Source organism: Rhinolophus sinicus, chromosome 17, assembly GCF_057876585.1.
Source record: "Rhinolophus sinicus isolate RSI-liver-muscle chromosome 17, RSI-T2T, whole genome shotgun sequence".
Taxonomy (NCBI): Eukaryota; Metazoa; Chordata; class Mammalia; order Chiroptera; family Rhinolophidae; genus Rhinolophus; species Rhinolophus sinicus.
In genome coordinates, this window is record NC_142517.1 from 207869280 (window position 1) to 207893692 (window position 24413).

General features: G+C 47.0%; 1 protein-coding gene and 2 non-coding genes across 5 annotated transcripts in view; all 3 read left to right on the forward strand.

Annotated features, from left to right (window-relative positions):
• ATG16L1 (autophagy related 16 like 1) overlaps positions 1–24352 on the forward strand; it is a 37565-nt gene extending 13213 nt beyond the window's left edge. The window contains exons 6-19 of one of the 3 annotated variants that reach the window (XM_019739763.3): positions 1690–1755; positions 4061–4147; positions 4802–4858; positions 5078–5128; positions 5729–5831; positions 8322–8427; positions 12120–12190; positions 12803–12874; positions 18025–18145; positions 18417–18522; positions 20892–21041; positions 21184–21231; positions 22060–22161; positions 22845–24352. In XM_019739763.3, the coding sequence (XP_019595322.1) occupies positions 1690–1755; positions 4061–4147; positions 4802–4858; positions 5078–5128; positions 5729–5831; positions 8322–8427; positions 12120–12190; positions 12803–12874; positions 18025–18145; positions 18417–18522; positions 20892–21041; positions 21184–21231; positions 22060–22161; positions 22845–22938 (1234 nt within the window). In that variant the 3' untranslated portion in view covers positions 22939–24352. The remainder of the gene's footprint in view (positions 1–1689; positions 1756–4060; positions 4148–4801; positions 4859–5077; positions 5129–5728; positions 5832–8321; positions 8428–12119; positions 12191–12802; positions 12875–18024; positions 18146–18416; positions 18523–20891; positions 21042–21183; positions 21232–22059; positions 22162–22844) is intronic. The other 2 variants (XM_019739764.3, XM_019739765.3) reach the window with 2 other exon arrangements.
• On the forward strand, positions 6713–6986 carry LOC141568099 (small Cajal body-specific RNA 6). The gene has a single exon (XR_012491110.1).
• Positions 17281–17537, forward strand: LOC141568098 (small Cajal body-specific RNA 6). The gene has a single exon (XR_012491109.1).
• Positions 24353–24413: the final 61 nt, after the last annotated feature.

Sequence of the window (24413 nt, forward strand, 5' to 3'; positions counted from 1 at the left end):
GAGAACCTGCTGGAGGGAGAGTGGGCAGGCCTGTGCTTACACTGAGAAGAGCCCTGCAGCCTCCCAGTGCACAGGAGAATTCACACTCTTCCGCAGGAAAATGGGCTGTGAGGCACCATGTCTGCTTTTGTTCCTTCCTCTGGAATGTTCTCCTGGGGATGTGCAGTGGATGTGTCACCATCTGATTGCATATGTGGGGTCTGGGGATTCTTTCCATTCCTTTCCTCAGGTAGTTCCTCCACTGCAGAAGCTTTCCGCTTCCTGCCAGTCCCCCACCTCCTAGCAGCTTTTGGTTATCTGGGTCACAGCGTGGCATACTGTTTTGAAACAGCTGTTTGTGTTCTGCGTCCCTCACGAGGCCAAGGTATGTCCCCAGTCAGGCACGGTGGCTGCTGTGGAATATTTGAACTCGAACGAAGGTCATTTCCTGTGAGCTGTTCTAATAAAGGCTGGGTGCAGCATTTCCTTCTCCGTGACCCCAGGTCTGTCCTTTAACCACACCCACCCGCCGACAGGTCCCTTCCTGTAGAGGAGTGTTACACACCCACACCGAGATGCTGCTTTCCCTCAGAGACAGTTCACAGGGTGTGTATTCCAGCTAGAAGAATTGGTCAAACTGGATTTTTTGTCATTTATCCTGTAAAACTCACTTTTCATCTTCCAGGTATAAAATTAAGATGGTAATACACTTTTTCAACTTACAGCCTCTTCCCTTCCCAAGATTCTGATAATGCCATCTGGGGGACTTTCCCCGTTTTGAGAACTCATTGTGGTAGAAGCTTAAATGCCAGCAGCATTCTTGACGAGCTCAGTGCCGTTTTCCCAGAAATAAGACCTAGCCGGACGATCAGCTCTAATGCGTCTTTGGAGCAAAAATTAATATAAGACCCAGTCTTATATTATAGTAAAATAAGACTTTTTGCTCCAGAGACGTATTAGAGCTGATGGTCCGGCTGGGTCTTATTTTCGGGGAAACGGTAGCAGTGCTAGAGTTCTGGGTCAGGGGCCCTCCACAGAGAGGGTAAAACAGGTGAACTTGCCACAGAAGAGAGAGTGAGGACAAGGTAAAAGTTCGGGGGCGCCTGCATTGAGGACTTGGGAAGGAGAGACAGAAATGGTTCTGAGAGTGGAGGTGACTGTTGACCACGCCGTGGCGTAGACGTCTGTGTCCAGCCCTAGTGAATTGAAACCGTGTACGTTTTGATGGCTTAGGAGTGTCAGTGTCCTCATCTGTAAAATGGGAATAATAGCACTTAACCTCACATCCTTGTTATGAGGATTAAATGAGTTAAAACCTGTAAAATAAAACCAAGCCAGGCACAAGTAAGTTCTAAGTAAATCTTAGCCATTATTCATGCTCTTAGTATGTGAGTGTGAGACTGCTACAGAAAACTAACCCTGGATACACCAGAGGGGCCTTTCTCTCCTGAGAGGCCCTGGGTCCCACGGGCAGGTTTCTGCCCTGTGGCTTCACTGGTTTCTCTAGTAACAACCCTCTAGGCTTTGCTCTGAAGTCCTTGGTAATGGGGATCCTCACAGCGTGGGTTTGGGACTTACGGTGTCTTTGCCCCAGGCTGTGTTATTTTGAATGCACTATACATCCAGATGTGTTATCAGAGCGAGTTTGCTGAGAGCCGAAGCTTCATGCTTTCTTTAAGCAGACATAAATAATGGGCGTTTTCCTTATAGGAGGCGACAGGCCCGGCTGCAGAAGGAGCTCGCAGAAGCAGCAAAGGAACCTCTACCAGTTGAACAGTAAGTGGAGACGTGCCAATCAAACCTGTGCTCTTAGTAATTTGATTCACTCTTTTTAAATAGTTTTTTTTTTTTCCCTTTATTTTCTGTAAAACACTTTTCTAGATTGTCAGAAGAAAACTAAAAGATTTAAGGGAGAAAATTAAAAAAAACACTCATTACCAAATTAAAAACACTCATTACCTTCCAGAAAGTTCCTGTTTACACTCTTCATGAGCTGTGAGTTCTAACTTCCTGCAGCCCTAACAAATGACAGCCTCACTGTTTTCCTGTTGACACTTTGGTCCATTTTCTACCCCTGATTGTGGCTGCTACAATGTAATGCTGGGCTGCGGTTCTTTCTCTTGCTCTCGTCTTGGTTTATGACTTTAAGTGGAGGTCTGGGCAAAGTTTTGAAGAACAAGTGAAGACGAGGATCTCCTGGAACGAAAGGAATTGAATCAATTTGGAGCTTTTCCTGGTCTGGGATTGGGGTGGATGGTCTTCCCTAAGACTTGAAGCTTTGTTTTGAGAGCGGTGGCTATTTTCATGACTAGCTTCCCTTTGTCTCTAGTTCAGGGTGTGTTTCTTTACTACTGAAATATATTCTGAAATATGGCATTGGAATTACGACCCTCTAGTTTTTAAAATGTTGATTGCTTCCATATTAGTGGAGAGGAGTGGTTTAAATTCAGGAAGGAGTCATCTGCCTGATGGCTTAATTTATAAGAAAACAAAAAGATTCTCACATCAAGCCTTTGCTTTAGATGCAGAGTATGTACATTTCTTCTGTATTCTCAGATGGTGGAAAGTGAATCTCGAGTATATTCCCCAAAACTTCAAAATAAGTAATTGACTTCATTATTATGGAAATGAGGTTTTGTTTCTGAAAAATAACAGCATTTGTCCACCCCGTTTGCCAGCATAAACCAGTGACGAGGTGTAACACGATTTAGACAGATCAAGCATCCTGCCCGAGATCGCACAGGGTGGGGCTGAGCTAGGCTGCAGAGCTGGGGGTGTCTGACTGTACAGGCCTGTTCTTCATCTCTGTCCTACGGAGTTTCTGGGGGGAAAGGGCATTGGCATCTTTGAAGGGTTTTGATAACCAGTTGCCAACCCCTGCTATTTTCTTGTGGCTCTGGGCCTTTGCACAGTTCCTGGTACGTTTATGACTGTGAAATTCCACCCGAAAGCGTTTACATAGGCTCTGCTGTTCCTGCCAACTCTGCCGTTCTGTCATCGCCCTAGTGTGAACACAAGTGGCTCCCCCAAACCATAACCGTGAGGAAAGCCCAGCCCTGTTCTCTTTCTTCAGGCCATCCTGGCCCAGACTGGGTTCAGCTACACGGAACCTAGACTCAGTAGCCAAGGAAAATAAATTTAGTTTGACTTGGTCAAACTTGCTTGGTAACAAGTTATTAAGTACACATTTACTCAATCCAGATGATTAATCATGAAAAAATCTTGCTTTCAAGTTCTTATGAATCCAGAAATTAGGTGACAGTCTTGGGTTAGGTATATCCGTTGTATTATTTTACTTCTCCATGAAGATTATAACTCCGTACGTCGTTAAGACCAAAATAAGGACTTACCTTCCCCCACCAGGAAAATGGGGAGGAAAGGGAATTCCAGAGGAGCTTTTCATCCAGTGGGATAAACAACCAAGGGGTGTGTGTTCCTCTGACTTGATTATTTCACGTGAAATGTGATTGACAGGTGTCAGAAGCACCAAGTGTTTAACCTTCACACGTAATATAGCCAGAGGGAAAAGTGAATTGTGTTTAGAGTTTGTTTTCCTGTTTTACACTGCAGTAATATTTAGAACTGGGTTCATGCAACCGTTGATTTCATGGTCCTCATAGCAGTGCCTTTTCTTACTCACCTGGCTCTTGTCCCCACATTGCCCTTTTCTTGACTTCGTAGTAGCCCTAACTATCCTCTGTGCCACTCGGCCGTCTCATGGGAACTGGTTTTTGGTGAGTCCAGTCCAGTCGTCTGAGGCCAGGAGCCCTTCACTGCCAGCCCGACCTCTGCTGGAAGGAGTCTGCCATGGCACTGGTCGTGTGGTTGTGGACTTAATAAGCCGTCATTTCGTGGCTTTCCAAGTGGGAACCTGTTTAGGCCTCAGGCTCAAACGCTCCCTCCTAAGCTTATTTTCAGCTGGAGTTCTGGATTTGATTTGAAGAGATTGAGTGTTTCTGTTAGTGTTGCGCAGAGCGTGGCGGCTTCTTTTTCTCCAGAGAACCCTTGGTATTTGCAGAACAGACTCATCACAGAGCTGCTACTGAGCAGAATCAGACTCGGCCTCTTTCCCTCTTTCCAGGGATGATGACATTGAAGTCATTGTGGATGAAACCTCTGAGCATACCGAGGAGACCTCCCCCATGCGAACCGTCAGCAGAGCGGCCACGTAAGTGCACAGGTCTGGCCATGACTGGCGAGCACGGCTGTGGCCATGACAGAAGGATGGTTGGATACACCCACGCCTCCGTGCTGGGACCCCAGCCCCTCTGGCACAGCCACGGGGATCAGCGGGTTCCTGAGTGTCCTCACCTTGCACCTCTACTTCATGGGAGGCGAGCTGTCCCCTGGTGCTGCCATTGGCTGTGAAGGGAAGCGGGCAAAAGCATAGTGGCTTCCTAAACGATGGACAGTTCAACCTTGTTATGCGGGGTGATTTTAGATCACACTGTTTAGTTCTTACTTGGGCTCCAGGGTTTGTTTGTTTATTTATTTACTAAGGCAGGACTAAAGGAATGGGGATTGTTTATGTAGAGCTGGAAATTGTTAGGTCAGTTAGACATCTAGTGTCATTGTCTAAAGCGTTATTTGCAGGGAAGTTAATTTAATACTAGGGAACTTTATTTCTTTTAAAACTTCGAGACTGGATTTCCCTCCCACCTTGTCATCTGGTGGCTCGTACTGTGATGGGTTTCCTGGCTGGGGTTCGGGGACTCAATGGGAAACATAATCCCAGGTACCCTTTTTTGTGGACTGTTTTTATTGATTGATTATTTGGGCAAAATGTTTCTAAGGTTTAAACCTATCCTCCCCTCCTCTTTAGTAAGCGACTCTCGCAGCCTGCTGGAGGCCTTCTGGATTCTATCACTAATATCTTTGGGTAGGTTAGAAAACCTTCACCTTTCCTTGTTAATATGTGTATAAATATACCTAAGTATATGTACATGATTTATTACCATTTTTTAAACGTACACCAGAATTCAATGGTGCAGAGTATACAGATGCCGTAATTGCAGCTTTTTCATTTCGCTTCTTCCGTTTCCCTCAACCTCCTTTCTCTTACTCTCGCTGCGTGCTGGTCTCTGGCCTTACCCTTTAGTCTGTCCGAGTCTCCCCTTTTGGGACATCACTCTTCTTCTGATGCTGCCAGGTGAAAATATTATCCACTCTTACCCCGGCATGTGAGGGTGGGTCATTGATAATCAAGCTGATCGCTGCTTCACTGCCCTCAGTCATCAAACGCCTGTGCTAACCGGGGCGCTTTGCATGTTCCTAGGAATGCCGCTAGCCCTCCGCGCGGGGCGTTAGGTTGAGCTCTGTACGGCAGTCATGTTCGTCGCTCTTTCTTGGCATGCGTTCGACTCTGCCTTGACCACGGTGTGTGCTGAGGATGATTGTGACTAAGCATACACGCATCTTAAATTGTTTTCTGAGAGGACCAGCGAGCTCCCTGCAAGCTGGCCGGTGCATTACATTGAGAAGATTTTCCTGCAGTGTATCGACGGGGGAAGAGTTCAGGGTTGCTTCTCAGTGTTGAATTCTGGAATCCATGGCTTAGCAAGCAGGAGAGGACGAGTATGTGCTGGCTGTCCTCCCAGTTGTTTGAGTGAGGATGCTTCTGATCTGGTGAATCATTCTGTAGTTTGAAGGGCCTAGGAGGGGAAAGAAGTCATTGATAAAAGATGTCTTGAATCTCTTCTGCGTTCGATGGGCAGTCCTGCCTAATGTTCTCCTTTATGTTACTTCTTAGGAGGCGCTCTGTCTCTTCCTTTCCAGTTCCCCAGGACAACGTGGATGCTCATCCTGGTTCTAGTAAAGAAGTGAGGGTGCCAACAACTGCACTGTGTGTCTTTGTAAGTATGGTGCCCCCCCACCACCAGGCTTCATCCGAGAGCAGCCTGATAATTAAAGGAGGATCCTTTCTCCTCCTGCAGCTGAGCCTGACGTTTTATTTATAGCGGCCTTGACACCTGCTGGCTCTGTCCGCTGGAAGGGATTGACACAGTTTGCTTAGCTTCAGAGGACAGACTTGATTACAGCCATCCTCCGTGATAGAGGACTGGTTGAGAGGATTGCTAGCAGGAGGGATGGATGGGGCGGGCAGAGTGGTTAGCGCTGGTGAGAAATGAGACATAATTCATGGAATTGCTGTCACCACTTGCTCCAAGGTAGTGAGAGTCTCGTCAGCCGTGTGTTTTGGAGGATCAGTAGGGCGGCTGTTGGCTTCATGATTTATACCCGTATCTGTGTGACTTCTGACCACGCGGTTGGAAGCAGGAGACAGTCCTGGGCAGAAGCCACTTGATACCAGGACTGTCAGCTGGAGTCAGCTGGATTCTAGTCTGAAGGGAGAATCCGCTGGAGTGCCTGAGCAGGAACTGAACAAGCCTAGGAAATGTAGGGTACCTGGCTAGGGCTGTCCAACGGAGGGGGGCAAAGGCAGAGCAGAAAGCGCAGAGCCCAGAGAGTTGGGCTGACTCTTAGATTGTGTGGGATGAGTTAGAGGAGCCAGCTTTCAGGGGAGAGAGACTTGATACAAATGGGATGGAATTTATATGGGGCACCTTTCAGTTCCAGGCATAGTAAGAAGGAACTTGAATAATTAGCTATTTGCACACAATGAACTTTGGACATTTAAAGAGAGTCCCACTGTGGATGAGCTGGGGACCGTTAAAGCCCCTTCCCATCCCACTCCACTCCTGTGATTCCCTGGCCGGCCTGGGCACCTCACAGCGGTCGATGATGATTGGTGAAAGGTCTGATTGCACTTGATGTCACAGTCCCTTCGCTGCCCTCAACTCCCAGCAGCCCATTTTTTCTGCCTGTCACATTTAAGTCATGTGTGTGGGGTAATGGCGCAGCTGATAATTTGGGATTCTGTCAGTGCGTGTTTCTGAGAGTGAACGGTTCACAGCTGACAACTATCCAACAGCACCAGCTCTCAGGAGATTGATGAGCGGCAGCCATGGGTGTGATGGTGCATGATCTGAAGTTTTCAATCTGAGACCTGTTTAGTAGAAAGATACCATAGAAAAGGCAGAGAATTGCGTGAAGCCAAAAAGTGTGGTCACCTGTCGTACAGCTTCCCAGCAGTGGGACACAGAAGGAGGAGTGGGGAAATCAGATCACCCGGCAAAGACAGAATAGAGTGATGTTATATCCCAGTCACTTAATAGAGTCGTGCTCTCTATACTCTTCTAAGTATCTTTTTCAGTCCCAAGCAAATGTGAGGATCAGATTTTGTCTTCTCAAAATGACCTTTCGGGCAATGAGTGATGACCTGTTTAATGATCTAATATTTACAATCTGTGTTTTCCACGGCCTTTTCTTTTTTCCCTTATGGGACTTTTCCAACGTAGAAGTGGAGAATAAAAGGACTTAGAGAGCCGCCATCCTGTGAGGCAGCGTCAGTTAGGCACATTTGCCAATCTCCTTACCTCTCCCCGCACATTTTGGTTGGAGCAGAATCCCAGACATCGTATTTCATCCATAACCATTTCAGTATCTGTAGACTGAGAGGTGATTGCAGTGACAACTTCTAGTATTCTCGCCTCGTTCTAGAATGGGATGCTTTTTACTCACTTTCCGTTATCCTGACCACAAAGGCCATCTTTTCAGATCATGTGTTCCAGTGTGGGTGCCAGCCTCAGGAATTACCCTATCAAGAGTTTAAATTCTCCCACAAATAATAGCTGCTAACTTTTATTGAAGTCTTCGTGGTCAGGCACAGTCCTGGGTCACAAAACCTGTGGGAGTTCTTTTTTATGGACGAGCAAACTGAGGCTTCAGGAAGTTAAACTTGGCAGAGGTCACACCGCTAATACACGGTAGTGGCGCAGTTTCCATAAAGAGCTAATAGGATTCCAGTGTGACACTGATGTGGCGATGGGACTGGATGTGCTCATGTTAGGACTCCCATGTGTTAGGAAAGCATACACGCCTCCGTTAGCAGGAGAAGCCGTGCTCTGCATGAATTAGATACAGAGTTGGATGCATAGTCTGAATGCAGTCTGGACACAAGAGGCTGTTGAAGAGTTTAGATTGAAATTTCTTACTCTCAGAAGAAGTAAAATTAATGCAAAGATAGACTTTAGGCAGTTAGTTTACAGACTTTGAATCCTCTTTAAGAAGGTTACACCGTGTTTAAGTAAGTAGAACTGTATAAGAGTAACATGTTACAGACTCTTAGGCGAGCCTGGGCCAGGAACCCTTAGTGTATGATGGGCTCCCGCCTCTCAGAGCGAAGGTTCAGCTTTTGCTTTGGATCCAGTGGGCTCATGGGTGTTGGGCTCTTTCTTGTGGGCATGACGGTGATTGGGTCTGACACGCTGCTCGTCTTGCAGGACGCCCACGATGGGGAGGTGAACGCTGTGCAGTTCAGCCCCGGGTCCCGGCTCCTCGCCACCGGGGGCATGGATCGCAGGGTGAAGCTTTGGGAAGTGTTCGCAGGTGAGAGCTCATTGGAGTGGACAGAAGGAAGCTGCGTCGTGTAAGGAATCCCGCCAGAGCGTCAGTAACCATCGCAGTTACACTTTACAGCTGAGTGGCTGTTGGCTCTGAATTTCCAAGTGACTAGAAAATGCTGTTAAGTTATGGATATGTTTGTGTTAGTGTTTTTCAAACATACACTAATTGGAACATCTTCCAAGATAGTACAGGTTTTAGAAGGAAAATTAAAAATCCAACAGCTGTAGACTCTGATTAAACTACGAACTATGGTTTGTGCATTTACTAATGCCAGTGGCCATAGCCTAACAGAAAACATATTTAACAGCTTATCAGCCAAAGGCCGGAAGGTCAAGACTGAGTCTTTGGTTAGACATTGTTTCAGAAATGACCTCAGAGCACTCAGAAATGGGATGGCATTGAAACCAGAAATGGGAGTTAGGAAATCATCTCTTAGAATTCTGAAGTGGGGGCATAGCCCAATTTCAGCATTTGGAGATTCAATGCAATATATACATACTTTTCATAAAGCAAAGTCAAAGATTAGGCTGTAGGTTTTTAGAGGAACCACTTTGTCAAGTTTCCATAGTTACAGAGAAATGTACATAGTTACGTACATTTCTCTGTCCAGCAATAAATAGTTTCCTCTGATCCTCACAGGATCCTGTGCAGTTAGAAGGGTGGGTATTGCCCGTATTTGAAAACTCGAGACACTACTGGATTTGCATGGTTGGTTCACACAGAGAGTAGATGGGTGACTTCCGTTGGAAGGGAGCGGTGGGGTCTGGCTGCACGTGCTTTGCTCCTGGCACTGCAGCCTCTCTAAGCTGGAGAGCCGCTGAAGAGGCCTCCGGTTACTGCTTTGGGTGTGTTTAGGCCAAGAACGATGTGTTGATCCCTTTTGTTAGAGCAGATGATAGTACAGCACCGCACTTGTCTGCGGGCCTTTGAGTTTCAGGAAGGTGACTCAGCAGTAGTTAAGTCCCTGGCAATTACAGCTAGTCGAGGCCCTTTAGAATCTGTGTTCTTTTACCCAGAAACACCTTAGGAGCGATACTTGCTGAACTGTTATAAAATAATAATAAAACGATAGCATAAGAATAGCAATTCTATGAGATTCGGTTCTTAAATCTAAGCAGATAATCTGATTAAGCTTTGGGACAAAAAGAAATAACACTAGAAATATTTTTGGTTTACTCCTTGGTCAGTAAAAGCACTTGTAAATAATTGGAGATGCCAACTTTTAGTAACAGTGTTACCTTTATATCAGTTATATCCTAATTATAGGGCCTGTCTTCCACAAACAGCTTATTAAGTCCATAGTTTTGTTCACTTTAGCTAATATTTGCTGAATCTTGGAAGAGACCAAGTCCAAGAGTCCATTTATGAAATAGTTCAGGGTGTCCTGTTTTTTTTTTACCCTTTTAGAAGATCAGAAGAGTGGCACTTTGCACCCAGTAGGCACACCTGTCCCTGCTCAGTCTATCAAAAGCAGAGGCTCATTTGGGAATTACTTATAGAAATGTAGTTGATGTAGCTTCCCCCGTGCCTTCTAGATAAAAGAACTTGAACAAGGTGTTTGGGCTATTGTCTAGAATAACATTTTATTGATCATTTCTTATATTTGTCCAAACAGACCAGTATTTTGGGCAGAAGCCAAAGTGATATTTCTTAGAATTTGTAGTAATATTTTTGTCTTTACAGGTTTAATTTAAATAAAGACCTTAATTAGTGGATGTCAGCCTTTTTTGACTCCTGAAAATTTAATGAAAGCTAGGATCCAGAAGGAGGCATTTAATATGTTGTATTTTGCAAATAAATTCAGAGGCGGCATTCATCAGCCAGGTTAATTAATAATCCTGGCCCTAAATGTATTTGACAGCTCTGAACCAGTATTCGTATCATCATTATTACTAATTAGATGTACTGAGTGAGAGATAAAGGCTATTCATTGAAATCTTTCCTATTCTGTGCTCCCCTTTTATGAATTTGATTAGAGTGGTTCTGTAGTTGTTTTCCTAGCATTTCTATATAGGTCATCCTTAAGCTACTCTTTAAAAAGGGAACTGAATCTCATTATCATGGAGACTTACACTCTTCTAAGCTTGGGCCTGCATCACTGAAATTTCCATGTGGGGGGCCAGTGCTGTCTGAGAGCAGGGCCCAGTAGCCTGTGGCTGGATAGAGGGGGGGAGCACAGGTGCAGGCAGTTGGATTGCCAGGATCTCAGGGTTCATGGACATAGAGTTAGTGTAAGGACAAATTCCAGAAACTCCAAACTAGCGTCACTGGCATTCGAATGACTAGCCAGTTACACATAAAATTTTTCTTTGCAGACCATAATGAAAATTATCCCACCTGGATTCTGAAAATTTGATTGTTTAGTTCTGCAAAAGTGTTTGTTGACACAAGTACCGATCAGACCCAAAGATGTATTTATGTAAACTAGAAAATTTTACTGAGAAAAAGTAGAACTAAATTAAACATGGTCTCTAAGTCAGTTGACATGTTTTTTAAATTCCTGCACTTACCTCTCTGTAAAGGGAATGGATGACACTAAATTTCTTTAAAATAACAGCTTAACACACAGGCAAGATGCTAGGTTCTGTGTCTGCTTATACATTCATCACTCTTAGAAACTGACTAACAGTATGAGGTATGATCACAAAATACGGTGAATGTTTACATTTTTTAAAAATTACAGTAAAAGACACTTTGCCATTAATCCTCCCTCAAAATACTCCCCCTCATTTCAAATACGCTTATTCTATCGTTCTTGCTGCTTTCTGAAGCAGTTCTGGAAGTCCTCTTTCGTGAGTGTCTTTAGTTGTGCTGTCATGGCTGCCTCAATGTCCTGAATCATTTTGCCTTTGGGGAAGAGCCAGAAGTCACACGGTGCCAAATCCAGTGAATAAGGTGGATGAGGACACACCGTAAAGTTTTCATTTGACAGAAATTGCCGTACCAGAAGCGATGTGTGAGTGTGACACGGAGCGTTGTCATGATGGAGGATTATTTATGACACACTTGAAAACAAACCTCTCTCAACCGTAGCTCACACCCGACTGCACCAAACAAGTGGAAACTTGTCACACACTGTTACTAAGGTTTGATGCGCTGCTTCCCATATTGAAGATCCCTGCCTTTCTGTTGGATGGCACTCGGCAGCAGCATTCACCATATTTTGTGATCACAATGGAAGGGAAAGGCTCCGTATCACACATCACTTCTGGTACAGCAATATCTGTCAAATAAAAACATTACGGTGTGTCCTCTTCCCCATTATTCACGGGATCTGACACCATGCGACTTCTGGCTCTTCCCCAAAGTCAAAATGATTCAGGACATAGAGGCAGTCACGACAGTGAACTAAAAATACAAAAGAGGACTTCCAGAACTGCTTCAGAAAGTGGCAAGAGCGATGGGATAAGTATGTTCAAAGCGAGGGGGAGTATCTTGAGGCTAATTAATGGCAATGGGTCTTCTGTAATAAAATTTTTTTATTTAAACATTCACTATTTTTTTAATCACATGCCGTCTCACATTTTGTTTGTTCCACTAGTTGATTCTGTGATGATGCAGGAACGCTCCTGTTTTGACAATGTAATTGGCTTCTGTTGTGTTTCAGGTGCCCCATTTTAACTTATGTTTTGGCTTTACCTTCCTGTCTTTCCTGAATTTTTCTTTTTATCCAGACAAATGTGAGTTCAAGGGTGCCCTCTCCGGCAGTAACGCAGGAATTACAAGCATCGAATTTGACAGTGCTGTAAGTATCTAATACCCAGGGAAATAGGGGGATTTTGAGGTGTTTAGAAACAATTTAAGACATCTGGTTCTTGAAATTTAAAAAGAATTTATCTGGTTTCTCTGCTATTCTCTATCTTAAGTAAAATCAATGTTAGAAAAGGATGCAGGTAGGTTACAAATGCACTGATCGTGCCCGAGTTAAAGACTGACAGCTGGGCCATGTCTCTGCAGACTTGATAAGGGCCCCGGTTTGGGCTGAGGTGACGCAGCAGGGATGAGTGGGTCCCCGAGAGGGTAGTTGGGAGATGAGGCGAGGGAGAGTCGGCTCCTCTGGGCTCTGGCTTGGGCGGTGTGTAGAGAATTAGTATGTGGTGTTACTGAAGGCGGGCAGCAGGGGAAGCGAGTGTGGGAGGAGGGTTCCATTTTGAGCTGGACGGCCTGCAGCGTTCTAAGGAGAAATGTCTGAACTGAATGGGATGCGTGAGTTGACAGAACACGGGTGATAATGGTATTCAGTCAAGTGTGTAGTTTTAGACATCGAGACCTTGGACATTATTGGGGAGTTTGTAGTGTGTGAACTGGTTTCCTCTATTATGGCTGAAATTTGTTTATCCCCCCTTTATTCCTATAGGGATCTTACCTCTTAGCAGCTTCAAATGATTTTGCAAGCCGAATCTGGACAGTGGATGATTATCGGTTACGGGTAAGACCCAGTTAACAAAATTAGTATAATCGCCAAACTTCATATAGTTGTCAGGGCACAAAATGTAGGCAATGGCGGGTCAGTTTATTTAGGAAAATTGTGTGTGTGTTCCTGAAATCATACTTGATTTCCTTGCCCTTTCCTTTCGGCCTTGGGAAAATTTGTGTTTCCACTTTATACTCATTTTGTCCAAGATTCAATTTCAAAATATTTGCAATAGGAAGCCTTCATATTTCCATGAAAGACTTGAGATACTCCTGTTGATAAGAACTAGATACTTTCAGTAGACACCAGTTTTAGCTTAACTTCAGCAATCTTAGTGCCAGGATATAAATTGTGTTCATTTTGGGCTCCAAGACTTGATAATTACCTCACGGAGTATAGCTGGAAAGTACGTACTTACCGATGTGCTTATGATAGAGATAAAACAACTAAAGCTAGGAGTCAGGTGTAAGGGAAGGGAGAGTCATGCGATCACCTGTGGAGCAACTCGGCATCTGAACACAAACTTGCCGAGAAGTCTCTTGGATTCTAAGACAGAGACCAAAACTTCAGGGTTATATCACCTTTGTTCTAAAGAAAAACATACAGCTTAATTTGGAGACAGGTTTTCCTCCTTAAGCTTGAAGAAGTCTTTCCATGAGCTCATTAAATAAAGGCTACTGAAAGATAAGGTGGAGGATGAACTTGACATTAATAGGCATTTTACCAAAAAACTTTGACACCAGCTCTTGTATGTCAACCCACGGGAAACGGCATAATATTAAGTGGAGTTCTTACAGAGAGAGCTTCGGGGAGTGGGAGCTATACTGCAGTAGTCCCCGGGTGGTTCGCGGTGGTTGGACCGACGACGCAGCAATGTGGCCACACGCTTAGCTCATCACGTAGGCCTTCCGTTCTCTTGAGCTCTGTGGCAAATGACCAGCATTAGACGCTATTGTGTTTCCCGGAAAATAAGACCTAGCTGGACAATCAGCTCTAATGCGTCTTTTGGAGCAAACATTAATACAAGACCCGGTCTTATAAGACCGGGTGTTATGTAATATAATACAATAATAATATAATATAATGTGATACTTAGTTTTATTTTACTATAAGACCGGGTATGATATATGACATGATATGCTATAATATAATATAACATAATATAATATAAATATAAGGCTGGGTCTTATATTCATTTTTGCTCCAAAAGACACATTAGAACTGATTGTCTGGCTAGGTCTTATTTTCAAGGAAATACTGTAGTTGGACTGAAAGGGAGGGTGGTCGTTCTTTATTCTGGGTTGAAAGAAGATCCAGGGCTTTGCATACAAAATGTGAGATGACAAAGGTGACGTTCTCTTGTGACAGCTGCAGAGCCTGCCTGTGTTCTGTCTGCCTGAAGGAGCGGGGAGGTGGACTGCCGGATGCCCACGGGCGTCGCTGGTCTCTTTCCTCAGGAAACAGTTCACAGCTGTTCAAATGCTTGAGCAAGTTTATAGTCCTGTGTCCTGCGCCCTAAACGTGGAAAAGGTGGCCTAGCCTGTTGTCATGGCAGCCATGGAGTTCATCCTGTGGTGTGCCGTATTCTGTAACCATCTGACTTTACTGTACTTTTAGGATGGAGTTGAACACTTGTGCAACTGTTAATTTCCCTCGAGGAAAAGGGACTTTTCTTGAGCGGCTTCTATGCGTTAGACCCATTTCTGAGGTATGTTATGTACATACTGCTTTCAGTCCTCGGGGAACCAGGTGAGGTAGGTAGATGAGGGAACTGAGGCTCAGAAAAGGCCCCACGCCAAACCCCCATTGCCTGAGGTCACGCAGTTAACAAAAAGATGACACTTGGAATTGAGGTCTGTGCCCTTCCTTGTGTTGGATTGGCCTGGATTATTCCAGACTGAGGAGAGCAAAACTGTTTCATAGTGGAGAGGGACTTACAACCTTCCTCACGTGTTAGGCCCTTGGAGGAGAAAAGCAAGCCATTGAGGAGTCAACCAGTGCAGGCTGATATTTTTTCATTGGTAGAAGAGTTCTGTACAGGTGGGCATCAGCCTTTGGGACAGACATAACAAGGGGACCTGGGCGGATAGATCTGGAAGACAGAAGTCATACTGTGGGGAAACTTTTGAAGTGAGCTCGTTTGCACAGGTGGGCTGAGTTTCCCTGGTGAGGGTGCTGTCACGGTGCTCGAGCAGTGGGGCTCCTTTGCTTGACTAGCTGGACTAGGTGTGAGCCCCTCTGCTGCCCCGAGGTGAACGTGTGAAGAGATCAGGAGGCCTTTTTAAAACAGCTCCATCCCCAGAGAACCCGCAAGAAACTTGCCAGGGTCTGGGATGTCGGTGGGGTGGTGGCTTCCACTTAGACCCTAGTTGACAGTGGCCGTTGGAGGACTTGAATGGACATCCATGTTCTGAAACTCAGGTTCCAAGCCCTGGTCAGTATCTGTAGCTTTTATGATGAGGGAATGGTGTTGGGAGAGGTGGGCAGCACAGAGCGGCCGGAGGAGCGCTTGCTTTAAAATCCTTTTAGTGAAGGTATCCTAGAAACAGCCTGCCATTGACAGCGGCCCATGACAGGAGTCCTTGCATTACCAGGTGTTCTCGACCTCTTAAAAGTCTAAAAGGTCAGCGCAGAATGGCCTGGCTGCTCTCTGAGATGAGACTGGAGGAAGTAGGCTGAAGAACCCACCCTGCTTGCTTCTCTAACAGTGACGTAGAGAAGTGGCCACAGGGGCGACTGGCTTTCAGGAACTTCCTCTTCCAGTTCTGCATTTTTCTGCAGTCAGTTTTGTCTTGGGTTGGTGTTAACGGTAGCTGCCTGCATGGTGGGAGGCCCTCGGGGTCTGCCCTGTGACACGGGAGCCTGTGCAGAGCCCTAGAGAAGAACGCTGAGCCTCCTCCCCTTTTGGAGGCTCTGGCTGCTGTGACATCTGAATCCACTGCCTCATCTCTTGTGAGTTGCAGTTTAAAAGAGGAAGATAAAACCTAACAGTGTGTTAGAATTAAATATTAAAGATCAGTATCAAAAACAGTGAATGGGAAAAATAATCTTAAATCTGATCCACTTAATGTAAGGACTTTTTAAATGATAAAAGCGATTCAGTGCTTGTAGGAGGCTTAGTTCCGCCAGGGAGGGCGTGGAGAAGGGCCTAGTTGGCCTCAGGCAGGTCCAGCTGGTTTCCACCAAGAACACCATGAGCAGAAGTCCGTACTTTTAAAAGAGTAAGCTAATAGTACTTAGTGAAAAGCTGAGAAATAAAAGCATCCCTTTCCTTGATTCCATTAGTCCAATAGTTTCATTCCAGGAAATAAGTCAAGAGGAAGCTATATGCTCATAGGTCCTCATTACACCATCATTTGTGATCACGAAATGTAAGGTGCCCCAAGTGTCTGTCCGCTGGCCACGGAAATTTCAATTAAATTGTGACCTCACCCCTTGAAGATTATTTCGCTATTAAAGATTAAGGGAGACTCTTAAGAGTGGGGGCGCAAAAAGGAAGAGAATTAATGCTATCAACTGTGGGCCTTGTTTGGTCCCTACTAATAAACCAGCATGAAGAAGAGATTAGTCTCTCAGAGATGTTAGAGACCCAAATCAGTGCGACCACCCCCCAGGCCCGTGCACTTTCAGCCATCACATGAAACGTGCTTGGACTATAATGTTAGAAGAGCAGTAGCTACCTTTTTAGCAATATTTTCACATGAAATATATGAAAATATGAACGTAGGCATTTGGAGTCCGTAAAAATGAGTGCGTTCACATAGCCCATTTCTGAGCAACGTCTTTGCCTCCCTGTGTTTGTGAAATGTGATTTTACTTTCGCAGTAAAGAAAACAGTGCATGTACACAGAATTTTCCTTTTTTGATGAAGTAGTTCTTTAATAAGAACTTAATTTACAGAGTGGCAGAAGGACCTACCGAGATTTCCTGTCTCCCCGTGGTTTGTAGGCTGGATGGGTTACACTGAGTGGAGTCTTTATTCATAAGGCTTTGTTCCTGGAGCTGTCGTGCTTTTACCAGCAGGACCAGTGGGGGCTTTCATAGGCTGCAGTACACCTGCCCCGGCAGGCAGCACGTGTACCACGCAGTCTTGGTGTCAGAGAGGTTTTAATGTGGGACGGATGAGTTTTAGAATCCGTGCAAACTCCTCCTTAGAAAGGGAGAAGCACGTGTGACCGTAAGTTTTCTGTTCTGTCCCGAAGTGCAGTTGCTGCTCTGAGCATAGAGGACAGAGTGGATTCTAAAACGTTAACACTAAAGACGTGACGCTAAACTCTGAGATCTCGTCTTTGGGAATGGGGTTGGAACCCATGAGTTAGCAGGTAGTAGGTATCCTAGGGTCTTTTAAAAGGCGTTTTTTATTAGAAAGAAAACATCAGTGATTACCTTCTGAGCCCGGGAGGCGTCGCACGTATACAAGAGGTCAATGATGAATAGTAAAAGGGCTGACTCCCCAGGTCCGCCTCCAGCACCCTGACCAATCCCAGCCGCCTCACTGCCATCAGGCTCCAGTGGTGCTGTGATGGGCAAAAGGGCGGCTGACACTCGGTGATGCCCAGGTCTGTGTTCCTTGGCGAGCCCAGGGAGGACGTGCAGTTGGCATCCTACAGCCAGTCGTGAAGGGATTTGCTGGGAGTGCTGGAATCTGGGGTTATGATCTGGCTTTCAAGCTGAGACCTCTGACGGAAAACCCCCAGGGGGTTTAATTGTGTAAAGGGACCTGATGTTTTCTTTTCTGTAAATGATGCCTGCAGCGAACGAAAGTGTCTCTTCTGACTTTAAATAGGGGACTGATTTTCAGAGGCACTGGGTAAGACCCAGGCTTTAAAATTTTTGTAATTGGATAAAATCAAGACTTACGAAAAAGGTGTAAGAACAGTACAAGAAGGTGTCTGCAATGGAGCCCATTTCAAAAAGGTCCTCTGACTGTCCCTCCCTTTTTTGAGCAGAGGGGCACTTGAAGTTTGCACTGGCGAAGTTGGGTTGTTGTTTTTCAGTGTTGTTCGCAGTGGGAGCTGCGTCCTCTTCCTCTTTATACGTCCGCTCCGGCGACACCCAGAGCTCGGCTTTCCGGCTGTGAGGAGAAGCGCGTTCCCTGGCACTGGGACTGCCGCTGGCTCTCCCAGCACGGTGCCCAGGCTGACTGGCTGTGCTTTCTCTCCTAGCACACTCTCACGGGACATAGCGGCAAAGTGCTATCCGCCAAGTTCCTGCTGGACAACGCGAGGATCGTTTCCGGAAGTCACGACCGGACCCTCAAACTCTGGGATCTGCGCAGCAAAGTCTGTGAGGAAATTCAGTCTCTCTGTGTCTATATGTGCCATGGGACGCTAACTGCAGAGGTGTTCGGGGCCTGTCAGAGCCTGCGTTTAGTGCCATACAGTTTGGATTTCAAGTCCGGTTTCAGATTCAGAGTGGCACTGAAGTGGTGGCAGTTTTTTGTGCTTGAGGCTTCATTTAAATGGGTAGTTCTGATTACTCAGCGTCAGAGGGCAGTGGTGTGTGGGCAGCCATGGAGGGGCCCCTGCTTGATGACTGATGTTCGGTTTTCTTTCAGGCATAAAGACAGTGTTTGCAGGATCCAGCTGCAATGATATTGTCTGCACAGAGCAGTGTGTAATGAGTGGACATTTCGACAAGAAAATTCGTTTCTGGGACATCCGGTACAATACCCAAGAGCTTGGTGGGAGGCAGATGAGAGGGTCTGTACGTGGCAGAACTGTGATGACGTGTCCGTGGGTTGTGTTTTTAAATTCCCTAGAAATGGTGAGCTCCAGTGCACATTTATTTGAAGTTGGATTTTCTTTACCATGAAGTAGACAGTTGCGTTCAGCAGTCACGTACGAGCATGCGTGCACTGTGTACTTATGAGGTGCTCTGCTAGCTGCTGGATAAGCCTAGGTGTGCAGCGAGCTAGGTAGGTAGTTCCAGTGTGATCGGTAGGACAGACACAGGCCTGCGCAGTGCGCTGAAGTGAGCCAGGCACCTTGGTTCCAGGACGGAAGAGAAGGCCTCGAGGCTCGTCTCGTGAGGTGAGGAGGCCTCACAGTGCAGAAAAGCACTGGCAGCCGGGCAGCCTGCTGGGGCTGAAACAGGGCGAGTCGGGGTGGGGCGTGGGAGGAGACTGACAGGTGGGTTGGCGTCAGATTGCCTCAGGCTTTGTGCCATTTGAACGTGACTTGGTCTTAGAAGCTGTTGGCTGTTTGGCTTCAAGAGAGTCCAGCGTGTTACGTTGTTGGCAGTTTCAGAGGGTGTATTGGGGCGCAGGGAATCAGTAAAGAGTGAGGAGGATCTGAACTCAAAGCAGGAGAGGGAGGTGTGGAGGGAGGGAACAGTTTGAGGGAGAACTCGGACAGGACTTATTGACAGGTTGGATGTAGAGGCTGAGGAAGGGGAGAATTAAAGTAAGACGAAGAATAAATGACAGATTTAGGAAGAGGGTCCAGAGAATGAGTTCAGCTAAGGACATTAGTTTGTGGTTTCTAATAGACATTTGGAGAAATGGGAGCAGAATATTTGAGAGCGGTCGGAAGTCCTCAAGGAGGACTTTGAAGGTGTGAGAACGGATTACTCAAAGACAGCATATAAAGCGGGACGAGGGCTGCATCTAGGGAGCTGCCTCAGGAGGCATGGCCAGAAGTGGCCGGAACGCTGGAGAATCCTGTTGGTGGGCCAAGGTTGAGGGGAGAAAAGGGGCCAATGGCAGGAGTTCACTAGGATGCGGCTGCTTTGTTAGGAGGTACCGTGTTTCCATGAAAATACAACTGGGTCTTATATTAACTTTTGCTCCAGAAGATGCATTAGGAAAAATCATGCTAGGGCTTCTTTGCTGGTTAGGTCTTATATTCGGGGAAACACGATAGCTAGTGATCTGATTGGATGGGGGGCAGCTGGGACAGCGTGGTGAGTGAACAGCCTGTGGTTCCAGGTGATGCTTAGAAAGGCCTGGTGTGAAGCCTCTGGCTCCTAGCCATTACCTTCGGTTAGCTTTTTTAAAACTGAAATTTGAACCTGAAGCATAGAATTTCAAGAGTTAAGCTGGATGTTCGAGGTTTCCTGGTCCACCCCCTAATTTGACAGGTGAAGTCCCTGAGTCCCAAGGCAGTGGAGTGGCTTGCCTCCCACCACGTATTTAAAAATGCTAAGATAGGGGCGCCTGGTTAGCTCAGTTGGTTAGAGTGTGTTGCTCGTAACACCAGGGTTGCCGGTTTGATCCCTAAATGGGTCAGTGTGAGCTGCACCCTCCACAACTAGATTGAAACAACTACTTGACTTGGAGCTGATGGGTCCTGGAAGAACACACTTAAAATAAATTTAAAAAACACTAAGATAAACTCTTAGGGATGGTGAGGCAGGAAATCATTTCCTTGTAATCTTACAACAAAATGACTATAGAAGGGTCCGCGCCTCCTTTGGCTGTAACCCCAACAGATCGCTGTTCACGGACCTGGGTGTGGACTGGGGCCCAGAAAGAACTGGGAGGCTAAACGGAAGAAGAGGGACTTGCAAAGTGTGGTGACTCTGCCCTGGAGTCCCGTGTGACATCTAGCGTCACCAAGGGAGTTGGAGGGCCCCTGAGCTGGACTGTGTGTGGAGGAACCACACATTTGTCCATATAAGGCAGCCCAGTCCCACCGCAGCAAGTTCACATGTCTTTGGATAAGTTGAAATGGTGTAATTGGCATAATATAACACTAATTGGGTAGTAGCCCTGGTTAGCACATGCTGAGCAGAGTCACTGATTGGCAGTTACTGCATTACTCCAGAAATGGGCAAGGAAATTAGTGCTTACCAAATTTGGAGTTCTAGTACTCTAAACTATTACCATAGAGTCCATTGATGGAAAGAATTAAAAAAGCAATCACTGAGGTTACTTTTATAAGGTTGGGGACACGTTCACTGCCTTTGGAGAGTGCTGCATTCTAGTTGAATTGCTTTCCCACCCCCTTCTCCATGCACGACATCCTGGTTAAAACGGGGAGTTCTGCCGTTTCTCTGTTACATTTTCTCAGACGTTCCATTTGGTTTGCAGGTCAGAAACTATCGTCCAAGAGATGGAGCTGTTGGGAAGAATCACTGCCCTGGACTTAAACCCAGAAAGAACTGAACTCCTAAGCTGCTCCCGTGACGACCTGCTGAAAATTATTGATCTCCGAATCAATGCTATCAGACAGACGTTTAGGTAACTGAAGACACGCTGGTTTGGGTTTCATTTGAGTTGCTGGTTTTCTGAGGATTGCATGAAGATCAGAGGCCCCCAGCCTGCTCTCAGCTCCTCAGTGCCCTGAACTCTCGGGGTGACCGTGCCCTGTTGTTTGTTTCAGCGCGCCTGGGTTCAAGTGCGGCTCTGACTGGACAAGAGTTGTGTTCAGGTGAGTGGTGATGCCCCCGCTGCCCCGTCTTACCCCCAGTGTGGTCCATCTCAACGGTTAGGACACGGGCATTTTCCCATTGGGATGACGGCCAGGTTTATACAGGTCTCCACCTGAGTGTCCAGGAGTGAGCCTGTCAGTCCAGTACTGGAGGTCCCTGTCACAGGAGGTCCTTCCTTCCTAGTGTTCCTTTGTGATTACAAGAAGAGAAGTGTGTTGTACTGAAATACAGAGGTTGGCTAGTCTATTTGTTCTGGGCATAGCAGCTTCCCCCGTCTTTCCTGCGTTCGCACAGAACTACTTGAGAGTCGCCAAGGAAGGTGACTGTCGCACCCTGGACAGAGCTGGGTGGGCTCTCGGGAGAAGGGCAGTTTCCCTTTCCTGGTTCTCCGTGTTTCTGCGCGTGGTGCTTCTCCCACGTGCACTGCCGTGGTCAGTTCCCGTATTGTAGAGAAGCTCACAGAAACTCCACAGCTGACACTTCCTTCTTTCCTGCTGTCACTGAACCATATAACCAGGCAGTCCTTCAGCTGAAAGACACCCTTTGCCATTTGAGGGTTGACTTGATCACCCTGTGTGCTGTTTATGAGTCTGAGAGACAGGGACTTGTGGACCCAAGAAGTAACATGGCACCATTCTGCAGTGGGCGGGCGAGGCCAAGAGGACAGGGTGAAGCAGCTTGGGTCGGAACAGTGAGTGGCGCCTTCTGATTCCTGGGTCCAGGAACGGTCATGTGTTTGACTCAAATGAGAAGTGAACATGACTTGGGAAGAGGCAGGGATGCGGAATTGGGATGGGCTCTGACGCCTTGTCTTCTGTGTTCCCCAGCCCCGACGGCAGCTATGTGGCAGCAGGCTCGGCCGAGGGCTCGCTCTACATCTGGAGCGTGCTCTCGGGGAAAGTGGAGAAGGTCCTTTCAAAGCACCACAGGTAAGATGAAGTCTGCGAGCCCCTCAGGTGGTGCGCGGGTCCTGTGACTTCCTCCGGGGTCATGACCTCTTCAGGCGTGGACCTGAGTCGGCTCCACGAGGGCAGTGTCCACTCACGTGCTCTGCTGTGAGCTAGGTCAGAGGAGAGAAGCCGGGGCCATTCCCACAGTACAACAGCTGAGTGTTCTGCTGGTTTATGTTACGGAATATTCCTGTTCGAGCAATTAGAGCAGTGGCTGCTGGAGGAAAGGTTACAGAAACATTGTCTCTCACCTGCCCCATGGCTCCTTGTTTTCTGAGCTTTGTTCCATCACCCAGGCCCAACTGCTAGTTAGACTGCGGAGCCGGGTTCCTGCAGAACCACCTCTGTCTGGGCCTCGAGCAGTGAGTGGTCCTGTCCGTGGTCCTCAGGAGCTTGTCAGAGGCACGTGTTGTCACTCACTCTTACTCACTCAGCTGTTCTTTAGGGCAAACTCGAGAAGGCCCGAGTCCCTTCATCCCGAAAGCACGTCCTAAAATGCAGTGCAGGCTCCTCCTGGTTCCTTTGCTCCGCTGACGTGCCTGCCGGGGGGTGGGAGCAGCACTGGCGAGTAACGCAGGCCTGAGTGGCCAGAGCCGGACTGCAGGGGAGCCTGTGTGAGCTTCACGGGGCTCTCACAGGCCTTCCGCCCTTTTCCTTTGAAGCTCGTCTATCAATGCAGTGGCGTGGTCTCCCTCCGGCTCCCACGTGGTCAGTGTTGACAAAGGAAGCAAAGCTGTGCTGTGGTCAGAGTATTGATGGCACCTCCCTGGGAGAGCAGACCCGAAGCCGGAGAAGCACTCAGGCCCGCAGCTCTGTCGGCAGGTGGTGTTGGTGTTGGCTGCAGCGTTGACCTCCAGAGGACAGCGCGAGCCCTGTGGCAGTGGCCTTCCTTTGAATGGGATTTCTGAGGATGTGGACCGAGGTCTCTCGTGACCTGGAAGAGTAACACTGAAAAAGATCTGACACTGCGGTCCCTTAGCTGAGGCGCAGCTTCTTGCCTCAGTTCAGGTGGGAAACACTACTGGCTCTGATCTTCCGTACCTAAGCGGGGGGCACAGGCACCACCGCTCTCCTCACTGGACGGTTGTGCCAAAAACACCCCCACCTGGCGGCGGGTTTCTCCCTCTGCGCTTGCTCCCGTCCTTCCCAAGTCAGTTCTGGCCTAATGCATGTCCTGTCACCGCGGGATCATTTTCCCGGTGAACTTGCTTTAATCATTGGATTCACAGAAACCCAAACAGGCTTACCCCATCCTCAGGTGGCCCATGGCGACCACCCTGGTTTCCAAGGAGACCTGGGACTGTGGTCCTCCCTGCTGTTTTGTATCATTACTAGGCTCTTCCTCCCTTCTCATCTGATTACGGTTGGAATTTTCTTAGCTCTCCTAAACTGTCCTTGGAAAGCAACTGTTCTTCAAAGCTTCTGATTCTACATATCTATTTCTTGGTCAAGACATAAATCTCAACTTGGTTAAACAAATATGTTTTTGAAACGAAGTACAAAAACCTTTTTGCAGAGAAGTGGGTGTGCTGCAGGAAAGTAAAGGGTGTGTTCCTGTCTCCCATCTGTCAGTTCCCAGAAAGGGGGCCTTCCACGGTCCTTCCAGGTGTGCCTAGGTGACAGCTGGGAAGAGACTGGAGGGCCGGAATGCGTTACTCCAGCCAGCAGCTCATCCCAGTCCCTTTGCCAGGCCTCCATGCAATACCCCCTCGGTGCTTCCACACAGGAACCCGTTCCAGGAGGCCGGGGAATGTCACCTTTTCAATCTCAGGAGCTGTGATTAGGGCAGGGGAAAGACTGGCCTGTGGCATTTAAAAAAAAAGAAATTTATCTTTCCCATCTTACCTGTGTATAAAATTTTAGTTTCTCGAGTGACTGAAACACTGATGTTTGTATCACTTTTTAATTTGCACTTTACTTGTTTCCTTCCGTACTTGCCCTCTGGACAGCTGTGGATATGAGTGCTGGAGTGGGTAGCGGTGAGGTGTCTGTCCTGTGTTGGGGGTCCTCCTTTCTCTCACCCTGCCCTCATCTCCCCTTTTCCGTTTGCCATTCAGAGAACTCAAGGGGAGTTGAAATTCACAGGCCAGGACATGTCTTATTTATTTAATTGTGTTGCCCAACAGAACTTGATGTAAATAAAAAAGAAATCTGTTATATACTTTTCAAACTCCGTGTCTCTTGGTGGTTCTTTTATTCTCCTTTATCCTCAAGGGGGATAAAAATCAGTT